This window comes from Amaranthus tricolor, chromosome 4 (assembly GCF_026212465.1).
Source record: "Amaranthus tricolor cultivar Red isolate AtriRed21 chromosome 4, ASM2621246v1, whole genome shotgun sequence".
Lineage (NCBI taxonomy): Eukaryota > Viridiplantae > Streptophyta > Magnoliopsida > Caryophyllales > Amaranthaceae > Amaranthus > Amaranthus tricolor.
In genome coordinates, this window is record NC_080050.1 from 23,914,558 (window position 1) to 23,930,796 (window position 16,239).

At 32.9% G+C, this 16,239-nt stretch overlaps 1 protein-coding gene across 2 annotated transcripts; it reads right to left on the reverse strand.

Moving 5' to 3' along the window:
- Positions 1-3,513: 3,513 nt before the first annotated feature.
- Positions 3,514-15,898, reverse strand: LOC130810440 (UMP-CMP kinase 3-like). Of its 2 annotated transcripts, XR_009041057.1 has the most exons (11): positions 15,702-15,898; positions 13,514-13,550; positions 13,337-13,373; positions 11,805-11,922; positions 10,919-11,075; positions 10,731-10,811; positions 10,521-10,628; positions 10,350-10,421; positions 10,110-10,167; positions 4,483-4,529; positions 3,514-3,899 (listed from the first exon to the last, which is right to left on the reverse strand). XR_009041057.1 is itself a non-coding variant. In XM_057676502.1 (10 exons), exons 2-9 carry the CDS (start codon positions 13,541-13,543, stop codon positions 10,120-10,122), a joined length of 651 nt encoding a protein of 216 aa, XP_057532485.1. In that variant the 5' UTR covers positions 13,544-13,550; positions 15,702-15,898; the 3' UTR covers positions 4,589-5,917; positions 10,110-10,119. The 2 variants fall into 2 exon arrangements, 1 of the variants encoding a protein (XP_057532485.1); XM_057676502.1 differs by lacking the exons at positions 3,514-3,899; positions 4,483-4,529 and adding an exon at positions 4,589-5,917.
- Positions 15,899-16,239: the final 341 nt, after the last annotated feature.

Here is a 16,239-nt window from a genome sequence, read left to right on the forward strand (position 1 = left end):
TACAACATCCTTAATGCTTACTTACATCATCTTTAAATGCCTACTAATCGTATCCTCGATGCCTATTTACAACATCTTAAATGTCTACTTACAATATCCTTAATATCCACCGAATAAGCGTACAATACTTACAATATCGTAAATGCCTACTTACAATATCCTTAATGCCCACTGAGTAACTTACTCTACATTTTCCTTTGCGTGTCATTTTAATTAGAGATCTTCTTTCACAAGAATTTATGTTCATAAAATTAAATTAATGTTTCAAAAATAACTAAATGGTGTATTTATTTTATTTATTTTTTATTATTTTTATTTTGAGTTATATTTGTACTTATTTTGTTCCACTTGAAAGTTGAAACCATTCAATTTGCAATTAAGACTTATCTTGATTTTCTCTATGAGGTCCTACATTGAGAAGACTGCAAAAAATAATAACTGCTGTACAATTGGTTTATTTTTCCATACTTGAATAGCTTTAACGCTTGAATTTATTTTTTTTGCTATTAAGTTGTTTGATAAAATTAGTTGGTCATCATTTATTATAAAAATGGGCTAATAAATGAAATCGATAAAAATGTTATTTGTAAGTTTTTCTTAATTTGACTTACAAACAAGTAAGTTAAAAGTCATTTATCAAATATTTTTTATTACTAGTTGTGGAGTCGCGTGTTACGCACGGGGTCTCTCAAGTTATATTATCAAATATCATGATGCTATTTTACACTTCTATTAACAAAAAATAAATTTAAATATTAATATTAATGTGCTGTAAAGTTGTGAAGGATGTATGGGCTAAAAACATATGCAATTAACTTTTTATCAAAGATCATGAATAATGTTTGAACAAAAAAAACAACATCAACTATTAATCATGTTGTCTCCATCTATGGGCTTTTCCCAACATATAAGAAGAATGATTCCCAATTATTAAATTTTTATAATAATTATTATTTAAAATCTCTAGAATAAATATAACACATATCAATCAAACAACAAACCTAACTGAACAATCACAATTTCATCGCATTTCACAAAAAACATAAGCAAACAACAAATATTTACAATGCTCATGCAAAATAAAAAAGTTAAACAAAAAAATAAAGGAAAAATTACTATAAATAATACAATTTTTTACCTTTTTTCCTACAATAATACTAACTTTTGATTAACCAAGACTAATCTCAATTTTAAGGTGTTTTCCACTAGCATCCTTAACTTATTAGTTACTACAACTATTGGTAATTTAATTTTTAAAAAAAGATACATTAAAATAAAAAAAAAATCATAATCCCTTGTAGCCACCCTCCCCCTTATGTCTGTCGGCTTTTCCCCACCCCTTGTCCCGGCGGCGGCCAACCCCCACCTTCAGGCTTGACCCGCACCTCCACACAAACTGCCTGACAAGTGACCACCATACCCGTATTCTCTAAGCCACCTCGTCCACCCCCACACCACCAATAACTTCAACATATCTATTACCATTGAAACACAACCTCTAACCACCCCACCCGTCGCCTTCCCTTGATAAGATCCACCACCCTTACATTGCGAAGACCTCCACCGCGCCCCACCCCACACTTAAACCCACTCGAGTCTCACACCCACCCAACTTTAGAAACCTAATAACTCACCAATGGCACCACCATCTCACCGACATGAGCAAGGAGGGAGGAGAAAGTAGGCAATGGAGGTGTTGTGGTTGAAAGAGGAAGAGGTTCGGGGAGGTATGGGGTTAGGGTGTGGTGGAGATAAGGTGATGAATGACAAGGAAAGAGCTGTGGTGGTTTTGTGTTGGAGAAGGGGCTGGGGAGGTGGTTGGGTGGGGCAGGTAGGAGAAAGAATGTGGTAAACTTGTAAATTAATTTTTTTAATATAATTATTTTAAAAGTTTTTTTCAATAGATTACCTATTTTGTAGGTTGTAGCCTTGTAGGTAATTTTATATGCTAGTGGAAAATAATCTAAAAGTTAAAATTATTTATGATTGATAAAACATTAGTATTATTATAGAGGAAAAGTTAAAAGGTTGTATTATTTATAGTAATTTTTCTAAACATAAATCAAACAAACTGAACTATGTAAAGAAATAGCAAAGCATAAATTGAAGAAGGAATTTCAATCCCACAATCAATTAACAGTTTAAAACTTTCATAGATGAAGACCAAATCAAACCCTTGAATGATCAATCACCAACGAAAAAATGATAATAAAAGAAAATTGTAGTTAACAATAAAAAAAAGGTATATTTTCAAACAGATATATTAAGTAGATAAAAAATAGATATATTCACAAGCAGATAAAAAGTGGGGCCTAGATTGCAGAGAAAAAGAGAGAACTAAAGGGAAGAGTGAAAATTTGAAAAAAAAAAGATAATTTAACAACTTTATTCAAAAAACAAGGTTTGTTTAAACTTTATTCTCAAAATAAGCGTTCTTGCCTCCGAAGCTAGGTTTGGTGTATACTCGCACTTACTAACAACGAGTATTATGAAATCGTCAAAATTTTAGTCAAAGTTTATTTCACTATTACTAACAGCGACCTATTGTTTGACTGGTCAAACATAATGTTACTGTTAGTAACAACGAAATAAACCTTGACCTGGATTGACTTTTGTTGATCTTTTTGTATGATTTAAACTAACCGTTGTAAAATTTAAAAATAGCCGTTATGAAGTTGAAAATAGCCATTGTTATTATGTTTTATAAATAACTCCATCATCTCCCTACTTCATTGTATTCAAACTCCATCATTCTTGTTCTAGTTAATCGATTTTGAAGGTAACATAAAGTATTATGTTAATATTAATCCCAATTTATAAATGTTAATATTATTTTTGAATGTTTACTTATGTTACTATATCATATGTGTTCCGTAGATGTCATATGAGCATTCTGTTGAAGAGCTTTGTACTTGTGGTTATGAAGTTGAGATTAATACAGATTGGAGGGACATTGATCCCGGCCGTGATTTTGTTGCTCGTCCTTTAGGTGGGTTGCTCCGAAGGGTACCAAATCGCTTCAAAAAGAAAAACAAGAGATTAAAGATGAGGTATTGAATCTCAAGAGAAAAATAGATGAGATGGAACATAGGAAAGAAGAGACTGAAAGAATTATGAGAAAGTTGAAGAAACAATATTAGTTAACGGCGGTGGTTTAACTTAACGAATGAACTATGTAATTTGATATGGATTCGTTGAATATGAATGAAATTGTGTTGAATTTTCGAGAGAATTTTTCCTATTTGAATATGATTGTCTGTTTGTTTTTGATTAAATTCATACTGCATTCTTGGCGGAATGATTCATCGCCAAAAACTCTGAGTACTTAACATCATTTCATTCATAATAAACATGTGATAATACGATAAAAATATATACATATACATATATATTATAAATTATACACAAAAGTCCAAATGTTACAAATATTGAATATAAATGTTCAATATATACAAAATGTCACTAATGTTCAATATATACAAACAGTATACTAATGCTAATCCTCCTTTACCCTGTCTAACTGTGACGGTTTATGACGCCTTCTACGATAGTAAGAGGCCGTCGCATGACGCTCGGGTAGGGGAGGTGATTGATACTGTGATGTTTCAGCACCCTGTGAGGACCCGACACCATAGTCGGGGCACGTTAAGTCTACCTCCTCAAGATGAACGTCGACATGATAAGGAGATGACCCCTGCTCGTCCATAGTGGTGTTGGACACAGCGACTTCTAGAATGAAGTGCTGAAACTGTGTCCCTAGGAGTATGCCTTGTACGTCTTTCAAAGGACCACCGCAATCCATACAGCACATGTGGGGGTGGAAGAATTGGTGGCCCAAATACACCACGTACCACACTCCTCATCAGTTGCCCAATGAGAATGTGCTCCCATGCCCAAAGCTATGAATTACAGATATAAGTAAGTAAACGAAACACAAAAACAAATTAAGAAATAAAGCGTTAACATGTAAAGTTAGTATTAACAGTACTTCTTGTAGTGTCAATGCCAATCTTAGAGCATATAAGATGTTTAAATTCATTCAAATCCATGTTTGAGTTGCATGCAAACAGTTTACGTCTTCTCCCAACATACTTAACATTGCTACTACTTGATGAATTGAACCATTCCAAAAACATACAACAGTCACACAAAATAAAGCCATTTCTACTACAATACGTACAAAATCAACATCACTATCAAGTTCATAAATATATACTACATAACAACATTGATTAAATTTAGGTTTTGCATTCAAACATTCTCTAAAATTAAACTCAAATTTAGGGTTTGCTTTCAAACATTCTCTACATTATACTAAAGCATTTTCTACATTAAATTCATGAACAAACAACCTCAATATAAAGATCATGGTAAATAACAAGTACATTTGACATATTCATAGAGTTTGATATTATATGACCACTATAAATGACATACATTTTAAAAACAACAAGAACTAAAAAATTTATAATAAAAAGGTACCTCAATAAGCTGTAGATCAACAAGTAGTAAATTGCAAGTTTATGAACCTACATTAACGTGAACGTTGATTAAAAATTTGTGAACCCTAACTTTTCAAAAAAAGAAAATAAATACGAAAAACTAGAACCTTAAGTGAATGTAGAAAGATGACACAACTAATTAGTAGTAGAAACTTGGAATTTGATGAGATTAATTGAAGGATTGAAGTTGATTTTAATGGTGGAAAGAAGAGGGAGATCTCGTAGGTTGAATGAGAAAGTAAACTGAAATGAAGAAGAAGAACTGGAAAATTTAACACGCATAAAGTCGCTGTTATTAACAACGACTTGACCTTGTTGACCATTCAAACATTAGGTCGTTGTTAGTAACAATGACATATCCCTTAAGTAAAATTTTGACTATTTATTTTAATTCGCTATTAGTAAGAGCGAGTTTACACCAGGCCTAGCTTTGGAGCCAAGGACGCTTAATTTGGGAATAAAGTTTGAACGAAGCTTATTTTTGAAATAAAGTTGTTAAATACTCTTATTTTTTTCAAATTTTCGGGAAGAGTAGTGATGAACAAAGAAAAAAGGTAAATAGAATGATAGTGTTACACCCTTACCCACATTTAATTTAATAGCAAAGGGATAAAGGGATTTTAAAATCAAAAGTTACTAAAAAATCATTTATAACACTTCTTCATTACACTTATCTCTAAATAATTAGATATTAGTAGTAAACCATTACATGATATCTTTGAGAACACACGATGGAATAAGGTCACCAATCGTCAACCATAAATGCAATTGAAAGTAGCACAAATGTTGAGTGAAAGATGGAAGCGCGGGGCTACTACACGAGCCACTCAAGCACAACACAACGCTACAAGACACAACTTGGCACAGTACGAGATATAATAGGCACGATAAAAGGCAACCCATCAAAATATAATTTCCATGATTAGCCTATTTTTGGGTGGCAAGCACAGCAAGACAAAACTGTTCACTGGATAAATTGTTACAGTACATTTGACACAAGACATCCCATCCGGCATCCAGGCGACTCAGCACAACATAATTTTTCATGGTTAGGCATTGGCATCAAAAAGGTGGGAGCTTTGATTCATGCTAGCTATAGGATCTTTGTCAATAACATAAATTCGAAAAATCAGCAATTGCAACCTAATGAAATTCTAGAATCTTCAAAACATTGCAATTAATGCAACTATCAAAATCCAACTTCTCCAATACAAAGAAAAGGGAGATAGCAAAGACTTACGGTATTCCTAATTCAATATAAATGTATTTCATATACAATTGTCAATGCTACTAAATTTGAAGCATATCTAACGCATTATGATTTGTGTAATCACTTTGTAACCGAAATTCTATAGCTTGGCCAACAAAAAATTGGAAGTGAAGAAATTTTCACAACTTACAAAAATGATCTCTACCTGCATACACATTCAGAAAAAGGCATCAAAAAAAAATTCGAATAACAACATCAAATAGAACTCTTATAAAATAGATAAAAAATAAAATATAATTTAAACACCCTTGGAAACAAAGAAGCCAGAAAGATTTCAAGGCTAGAGGAGATTTATTTGGGTAAATTTCACCCACAAGCATCAACAAGAACTATGAGGAATAGGGCAATGTATCACATCTCCGAAAACTCTTGCAACTCACAACATTTTTTTAATCTCTCTTGATAACATGGTCTTTGCTCTCTTAAAAAATAGGGTTTATCTTACTTCACTTCAAGCAAAAATAGGGTGTTTGCTTCCTTTGTCTCTTGAATAGGGTTTATTGGAAACTCCCTCTCAATATATCAAGCTTTTTCTTAAAAACCTTCGTATTCCTTTTAATTTCTTGGGTTATAACTTAAAGTGAGAAAGTCTTTTTGCTTAGCGTGAGTACTTTGAACCTAATGGCATTTGATTCCTCAATGTGGTGTCTTGTCATTGAATAGCTAAAACTTGTCATACTATCCTCTATTGCATTCGTATTGAGATCCTCTCAATTGCTTTTCTCTATTATCTATACTAAGATTTGGACATCTATTTTAGAATAAAAAATAGAATCTCAAAATTCCTACTATTTTCCTCCATCAAGCAATTCTAACCATTAAATTAAGTAATAGACTGTCCATTACATTTTAAGTAATGGAGAGGATCCTAACTCATTGCATTCACCTTCCATATGCATATTTGAGCCTTTTGTAGTGTGCCTTATTAAATGGTTCAACTGCACTTCAACAACGTTCCGATTTTCTTCCTCTCATCCAAAATTCATAGTATTCTCCCTTTGTAATCTCATCACACTATCAAAAAACTACACAACTGTGCCTAGATACAACCCAAACTCATCCTTTGATACTTGCTTAGCCTCGTATGTTCCAATTAGTCACTCAAACATACAACATAATTTGTAGCATAGCTAGAATTAAATCTTTGGTATTTAATGAATATTAAACCACAAAATGACTTTCTCCAGCCAAATTCCAACCGCAAGCCAAGCTCCTAAAGAACAATTTCAAAAAAAATCTTCAAACTAGAAGAGAAGAAATAGGAAATGTCTTAACAATTTGTTTACCTTAGGAAAAAAAATAAGCAACTTTAGACGCCAAAGAGAGGGTTCCTTTCATGTTATGGTATTTGAGAAGAACTTGAAGAAATCCAACAAGAGCACATGAAGAAAAGCCACAAGTTTGAAAAAAATGTTTTATGCTCGATTTGATGGTGGATATTCCTGAATTTTGATGAAAACTTGATGGCATTGAATTCGTTGAGTTGATTTGTGTGGTTGAGCACTTCTCTAATTACCATCAAATTCCCAAAGATAAGAGAGTCAAAATCGTAGTATTGAAGCTTTATAAGTATGCCTCAGCATGATGGGAAAGTACTTGTACAAAGAGAGTGCATCATAGAAAGTACAAGGTGCATAATTTGTGAAGCAAAAGTTTCTACATGTACACTATGTCCAAGAGAACTTTTCAATGTTTCATCACCTTGAACAAGGGAACATAAGCGTGGAAGAATATGCAAGCAAATTTGAAGCATACATAATGAAGTGTGGTTTTATTGATGATGAACCACAAACTTGGTTAAGTGCTTCAAAAAGCCTACATCGAAAAAGTTGTGGAATTGCATCCTTAGTCTAAATTAGAGGAAGTCATCTTCCTAGCCCACAAAGTTGAACAATAAACGTACAAACCTTGGGTAGAATCTTCAAGATCTGACTCTAGACCAAGAACCTTCCACATCTAATTCATCCAATAAATAATCGCCCCATCTATCACCAAATCAACTCCTCTAAACGTCCCAAAACCCACCCCTTCAACTATGTCTATTCCTACAAATCCAAGATTCCCAAGAAGATGTTGTAGATGCTAAGGATTAAGGCACATCGTCTCAAGATTTCCAAACAAAAAGATTGTGACACTCATGGAGTTTGAAACTTATGATGGTGGAGAAGTCGAGATGGAAAAAACAATGACATAAACACAAACACCAATAAGGTTGAATTCATTGATCCTAATGAAGGTGAGTGTTTAATGATGAGGAATGTACTCCATAGCCAAATTCAGCACAAAAAGGATCCTCAAAGAAAGGTCGTCTTCCACATGAAATGCACCATAGAACACAATGTATATTCTTTAATCATTGTTGTGCAAATGTGGCGCCCAAATCCTTAGTTTCTAAGTTGAAAGTACCAACTTCACCACAACCACACTCATAAGTCATTCAATGGCTTCACTAAAGTAAAGGGTTGCAAGTGCCTTACCGAGTAATTTTATCTTTTAGCATTAGGAAAACTTATGAGGAAGAACTTTGGTGTAATATTATCCCTATTTGAAAGGAAAGTCTTGTATGATGGATTTAAGAATACTTGCTCTTTCACCAAACAAAACAACAAAAATCACTTTTAGTTCTAGTTGTATAACAAAGCCAAAACCCAACTCTCATCATTCATCTCTCACCATTTTCTACATTCACCATAAATGAGTTTGGGAAAGTGTGCATGGAAAGTTACATGAAGTATTCCTCTTCCTGGACGAGTACATCATCAAATTAGGAGGAAATTTTTTTCTTCTCAAATAAATGCAAAAGAAAAAAAAGCCTAAATGAGTTTGGTTGTGTTGTGAACATGTAATTCATTTAAATATAAAGAATTCAATTATAAAATCACAAATGAAGAATTTGACAATAACAAGAATTGGATAGTCATTCTCAATTTTCAACTTTAACAATTTTTAAAAGGTGAAATTGACTCGAATCTAAAATTACAGTTTTTGATATGCCATACACTAGAATTGAGCTAATTTTAGATTTCCAAATGAAATCATGATTCCCAAACACAACATTAAATTGGAGGAGTTATGGAAGTTGCTTTGCACATGCTTGGAAGTCTAAAATATAAGGAGATCAAGTTTTCCCTTCCGAGTCATTTGAAAACTCCAAAGAAGTTACATATTTCCCTATTCAAGTTTTCCTCCAAAGGATTCAAATTCAATAACTCATGAGAATGGTGCATAGAACTTCAAGAATTCAGATCTGATTTTTTCTTCTAAGTGTTTTAAATTAAATGAAGTTACATAACTTCCCTTGGAGAAGTTAAACCTAGGAAAACTTCCACATATAAGTGTAGTAGGTAGTTTGTTTCTTTTCTTTCTTCAGTTATTCTATAAATATATAAAATCTGGATATATGTAACTTCACAAATTCTTGAATGAGACAGTCTCATCGTGAGACATGCCTCATACTTGGGTTAAATAGCCCAATAATAGAAGCTTTTAGCTTATGGGCTTCTTGTTTTAAGGTCGTCTCACCGTGAGACGGTCTCATACAAGACGGGCTGATGTAACTTAATTATAAATTTATGAATCAAGGTTTTGCTTAAAAGCAAGTTTTCCTTTTAGTTTATTGGAGTAGAACTCAAAATAAGAAAGTCTCTTTGTTTGTAGCGAGTGACTGCACACTTGTTAACTTAGGGGCCTTTGATTTGTCAACATGGTGTGACTTATCATTGGATTGATAAGGCTTGTCATACTATCCTTTCTTGCATTCACCTTCCGTACTCATATTTGATCCTTTTGTGGTGTGTCTTATCAAACACTTCAGAAAAACTTCCTTAACATTTCAATTCTCATCCCCTCATCCAAAACTCAAGATATCCTTTTCTACTCTTCATATTCCCTCTTTATTATCCCATCACACTATCACAAATACCACCTAAAATCATTCCTAAATACAACTCTAAACACAAACCCCTCCTTTGATCCTTGCTTAGACTTGTATGGTCCATTTAATCGCACTCAGAACACACAACAACTAAGAGGTACCAGGGACACAAATGTGAAAGATCAAATTGCATTGAAGCTAGTTGGGATTTGAATAGTTGTTGACAAAGTGACCTTTCAATATTTAGGCATTTATGAAGAGTTGGAAGAATTGTGATCAACCCCATTTAAGCTCATCTATTTGTGTTCAAATTCTTTCTCTAGAAGAACAAGGATAAGGTGCTTGTGGAGGTGTCCATGGTGCTTCGATCAATTCTTCGACATTGCCCCTTATTGACTCAAGAAAATGAGAAACATAACAACTATATAAAACAAAGCAAGCATATAACTTGAAAACAAATCACCTCATTTGATTTAACTGGATGTGGAATCTTGGAGATGCTGGAATTCCTCAGAAGCAACCTGAAAGGCATATATCAAGCTAAGCGTATGCCAAATAGGAAAATATAGGAATTCAATTCAAAACAGCATCGAAGATCTTATTACTGGATCTCCCATCAATGAAAAGGCAAGTCAAATCTAACGCAAAAAATCGCGTACTTCGATGGAAATATAAAATAAAATAAAATATGCAAGTGATGTACCTTTTCTGAAGTAGAATTGAATATAGCTTTAACATCTTCAAATACAGCATCGACTGGTTTGGCAGCATCAATCTTAACACCAATATACAGAAGCTTTGCAGTCAGATTTGCCAAAATAGAAATGAACCTGACCAAAATCTCTTTGATCGAAAAGAAGAGACATTGTCTCACCTTTTTGAGTTTTCCCTTTGAGCTATAATGTGCAATAACCGGAAGAGAAGACTCCAAGTATACTTTGAAACGCTTTTTGATGGTCTCTATATTATCATCCTCCCTACCCTAAATCGATAGCACATGTTAGGTATGTACAAACCAACTGTGGCAGGAGAAAACTCGTTACTAAATTCAAAAAGTGAGATGAGTTAATTAAAGCATCTGAACCTGATTTCTACTCAAAAGACGCTTCTCCATCTCATCTTCTGGGCAATCAAAAAAAAGAACAAAATTGGGTGCTATTCCAGTCTGCAGCCAACTAGACAGTCACTAAAAGAAAATGCACAGCTTCAAACAGAGCTTTGATGAACTCTGTGAATGTATAAAATAGTCAAAAACATAGAAAGGAGACTCACAACAGATTCAAAGGTTTCTCGGTTCTCCTCATTGCGAGGAAAACCATCAATAAGAAACTTGTCATTTTCACTTTCCTGCATGGCATGCTGGAGAAGCTTCACAGTAACCTCTGAAGGGACAATCTTTCCTTCCTTAATAATGCTCTGGATCATGGTCCTATAATTTATCATGGCCAATGTATTTATCAAAAAATAGAAAGTACAAAAACAATATGAATCTAACGGCAAGTGAAATTTAGTATTTAAAACAGCTTAATACTAAACATAGTTTATGGATGGAGACTAATACTGGAAAGAAAGTTGAATATATAATTCAACACATAGAATGACACATATCAAGTTGATTTGGATGGTAGAAAGAGACAAATGATAAGAGGAAAGAGTTGCATAATAAGGTAGTGACAAGAAATAAATGAACGAAAGAACAAGAGCTTTGTGAACAGCCACTAGAGGTGGATCTTTGGTTCATGCAGCTACCCCACATCCCCAACTCGAAAATATCGAGACTTTTGGTATTGTTGTTAAATAAAACCTTTTTATTTTATTTTGCTTTCATATGCAGGTACCCCTTCACAGCATACTGTATACTGTATTACTCAGGGTGATCCTCTTAAACATCATCATAAATTGACACATTTATTCCCTGTGGTTCAAGTTATTAACTATGCACAAGAGCAGAAAAACTATAAACTACAACTATTATTTTAATAACTGTTAGAACACCTATTCACTCTACAGAATACAGTCAACTGACAACCCCAAAAAAAATATAGATAGTTTATAATATTGATAACAACAACGAGAGAGAAAGCAGGAATAATAATAATAATAAAGGCATGTGTGCCACATGCAACACAAGAGTAGTTCTTGAGAAAAAACACAATACCCATTCTTGGAGCCAGATTTAATTTCTGCTCGCAGAAGATCACCAGCACTTAGATGGGTGTATCCAAAGTGTCGAACAATATTGGCACACTGTGTTCCCTTTCCACTGCCAGGGCCACCTGATACATCAAAGAACTAGCACCAATTATTTCAAAATCATACTCTGCTACAAGTAGGATGTGAAAAGATTTAAAAATTGCAAAGGTTTAAAAAGCTTGTCTCCCATTTATAGACTGCTTAAGGGAACAAACTATCCGCAGACTACTTAAGGACAGGCAGACTAAGAAAAAAATTATCACAGTTCTCATTTTTTCCTATAAAAATTGAAGCAATGCTAGAGTGGATTGCGCTAGAGGGTTGATAAAGTAGTCTTTGAGGACAGTATGCTATAAATCACTTTTAGCAAGTAGCAACTAGTGGTATGAGATAAATCAATAAATAAGATGTGGAAGATAAATCAATAAATAAGATGTGGAAGATAAATCAGTAAATTACGATGTCCAACTTAACTTCTTGTAACAACCTAATTCAAACCTTCCCTTGATACTAAATCTATTGCCCTAAAACATCTACTTGCTACTGATTAGTAGCATTCTTTATAATTTAAACTAGTAGTATGAGATAAATCAATAAATCATTGTAGCAAGGCTAGTAGTATGATTTATAACTGATTAGTTCCTACTTGCTAATTTGATTTAAGTTTTAGCAAATAATAGAGTAGGAAATAGATTCCATTATTCGGTTGTCACAAGAAGTTAAGTTAGGCATCATTTAGGAGGTGCTCCATGTAGAAGATTATGTAAAGTATTAATTCCTACACGATGTATTAAAAGAGGAGTTATTGGAACTTGAAAGGCCTCCCTTTTGGATGGCTATATACATGTAATAGCTATTCAAAGTATTCCGATAAATTAATGAGGCAAGCTGCACAAATTGAGTAAACTTGATTTAAAAAAACCTTGTTTATTGTGAATAAAATTTAGTGCTAAATTTTTGTATAGCATGCCCTTTACTTGATTGTACTTTTTGTTGCTAACTAACGCTTTGAGAATTGAACAGTGTGCAAAGGTTGCTTTGAAAACGAATAATCCGGTAATTTTTGTTAACAATTCGTAGTATATCCATTCGTTCTTGTTTTTAGCTTAAACTACCAAGACAGTCCACCCCATTACACATTTAGTAGTACTTCAATTCCATTGGCCCTAACCATGTCTATTAAAGCTTGAGAGTCTAATAAACAACAAAAAGACAGAGAAACCCTTTTCTCCCCACACAAAGCAGTTGAAATCTATGCTTTAAGTTAGCCATCTTATTGTGGATCAAACATTCATAAACAAATGTAATAGTAATTAAATATGTTAAATGAGGCTACATCAAAAATTAAGGTTGATCTTAAGATATTTTCAAGAAGTATGGGCGGTCTCCATGGCTCCGTATTAGCAACATGGGATATGATAATTGCTATCTAAACAAAATTAATAGATCTATTAAGAGCATAGATTTATAAATCATGTTAGGAATCAATGAGTTTACCTAAAACAAATATAACAGTCACCTTTGTTCCAGGTTCCTGCGGATAGACACCAATAAGTATAACCATGGAAAAGGAAAAATAAACATAAATAAAAACTTAGCAAAATAAATATGTTTCCAGCGTAAAAGCTCAAAATGGCACAATCATACAAATAAAAGGCAAGGTTGAGTATTTACAGTGCATTCTGCATCAAGAACAGATCCCATAGATTAACTGCATCCACAAATACATTCCATGTATTAGAAACAGATGAAAAGATAAATAGCATTTAGCTGTAACATCCATAAAATGTTTATGAATTTGTGTATTTGAAAAATACTTTGGAGCCCACCATGAGGGAATAGCTAGTTTGGTATCTTACATATCACAAATCATTTCTTGAACCAACTTTTTTTTGTAAATTTAGACGAGGGTGAAGAAGTTTTATGATAAGTGCATTTATTTGCACTTATTAATAAAAAATTTCACTCCTTTTGTGATGATTATTAGGACTAATTGTTGGTTTTTATTGTAAGTTTGCGTATTTTTGTCTTATAACCTGAATTGTGTGTTCTATGTAATTTTAAACAAAAAATTTAAGTTTTATTAGGTCATATGGAGTGATAAGAGGGTGAAGAGTTGGAGAAATGACCTAAGACCCCTAACAGGTGAAGAAGAGCAAATTAAATGAGGTGCCAAGAGAAGCAATGAGTTGTTGCAAAGCATTTGCCTAGTTACTTGGGAAGAGTGTTTCCTATGTATACTAATAGTCTAAATTGGAAATTAGATTTTAGTTTTAAAAACAAGGAGTAGTTTTAAGCAGTTTATTTCTATTTCTAGCAGTTATTTCTCTAGTTTTCAAAGTATTACGTAAAACACAATATTTTCAGTTTCTTGATTTCTTTAAATTCCTTTATGGTAATAAAATTCGATCGCCATCAATCTGTAAGTTTTCTTTTTCTTGTTCTTGATTATTATTATTATCTAATTGCTTTATTATTAGATTTATTTATGTCTAGTATTATTCTTAGTTCAAATATCTTTATTAACCTTTTCAATAGAATGAAAGTTTATGATTAGGAATAACTTAGGATTGAGGTACATTTAGATTAAATTTATACTAGTTTAGCCAATAAAACGGAAGTTTGAAGATTAAAATTAGTAAAGTCCTGAAAAAATATTAATCGATATAACAGAAGTTTGAGAATAATTAGATCAGTTTTAGTCATTTCAAATATTCAGTTTCACATAATTAGGAGAATAATTGATCTCTATATTAGAATTAGGTGATTTCCGTCATCCTAAACTCTTTATATTGTTGATTAAACCCCACATTTTCAGTCTTACTTTATCTTATTATTATATCTGAGTATTTTGGTTATTTGATAGCAGTATTAGATATAAATTTTGTGCCATGTATTGTTGTTTTGTGTCGCGTGATATTTAGAGTTGGGCAAATTAATTAACTAGCTTCCCTGAGTTCAATTCGTTAAGCTACACCTACATGTACACCGTGCACTTGCGATAAAGTAAGACTGAAAATGTAACACCTCATCAAGAGGTTTCTTCACAACACACACCGACCAAATCTATCCGGCCGTAAAGGTTAAGTAGTAGAATTAGGGAAAGCTAGATATAGTTTAGTAATGCCAACACTCCCTCCATAAGAGAATTGTCCACTCAAGTAAGTAGGGTAACTTACACGCACATACTTCTATAATTAGAAACACTTGCAACTTATTTCATTCCTCACCCATCTCCTCTCACTGGTTTTGGGGTACACTCAACCTGAATGATCCCAACAAAATTGCTCAAATGATTGGCTTCAGACCAGAAAAAGCAACCAGACAAGTAGAAGTACTTCTATGACATCTGTACAGTGTACTAATTTGCTAATCCACTATTACTCTTCAACAATGCTTGAACCTCCTTAAGAAGATCCATCAAGCTAATCCACTATTATTATTTAGAAGTTCTTTCTAACTATAGCTTAATAATCCCTTAATCTAATTTGCAAATCTACTATTAACATAGAAGTACAATCAAAAGAGCTCTCACTTTTCTAATTGATTAATCCTTCATTCAATACCTCCAAACGTTTTGATATTTCAACAAATTCCAACCCACAAATAATCATGTTCACCACCAAAAAAATATTTGGTTTTCATAACTGGTTAGTGGTTACTCTTCCTACCATTAAAACGCCACAAAATCAAAAACTATATTTCAATAATCAATAACATAGCAAAAACAAGAAACATAAATCTATGATAAATCAAACAAAAATGGACAGAAATAACATATAAAGCAAAATCTGAATGATATTGCCCTAAATCAGACAAGAAGATTAAATTAAATTTGATCAAAATAAGAAACAAAACTGACCTATAAGATGCTTAAAATCACGATTTACTTGAAGATAGAAGGAAATTTGGAAGAGCAGAAAATAGGGATGAATTGCAACGGCTGTAGCTATACAAATTATTTTGGAATAATGGAATCAGCAGTTACGAGTTTTGCTGCGCAGATTGCAACAGAGATAGATGACCCGGTCACCTAACCCACCCGGAAAAGAATGTGAACGAAATAACACCGATAGAAATGGGAATTTTTGAAACAAATTTAACTTTTTTAGTTAAAAAAATTAATAGATAATTACGTACATTACATTTTTTTTCTTCATTATTTTTTTTCTTCAGCTCAAAACAATATTACCTTATTTTATTACCACAGTAATACTTCATTACCATTACAGCTTAATACCAGGTTGTTTGATGGTAATAAAAATGGTCCTTTTTGGTAATTTCATTACCTTATTTTATTACCATCCATTACCATTGAAGACATCCAAACAACCAAATTTTTTATTACTTAATTTTATTACCATTACCGCCCTCTAATAGCATGTACCAAACGAGCCGTT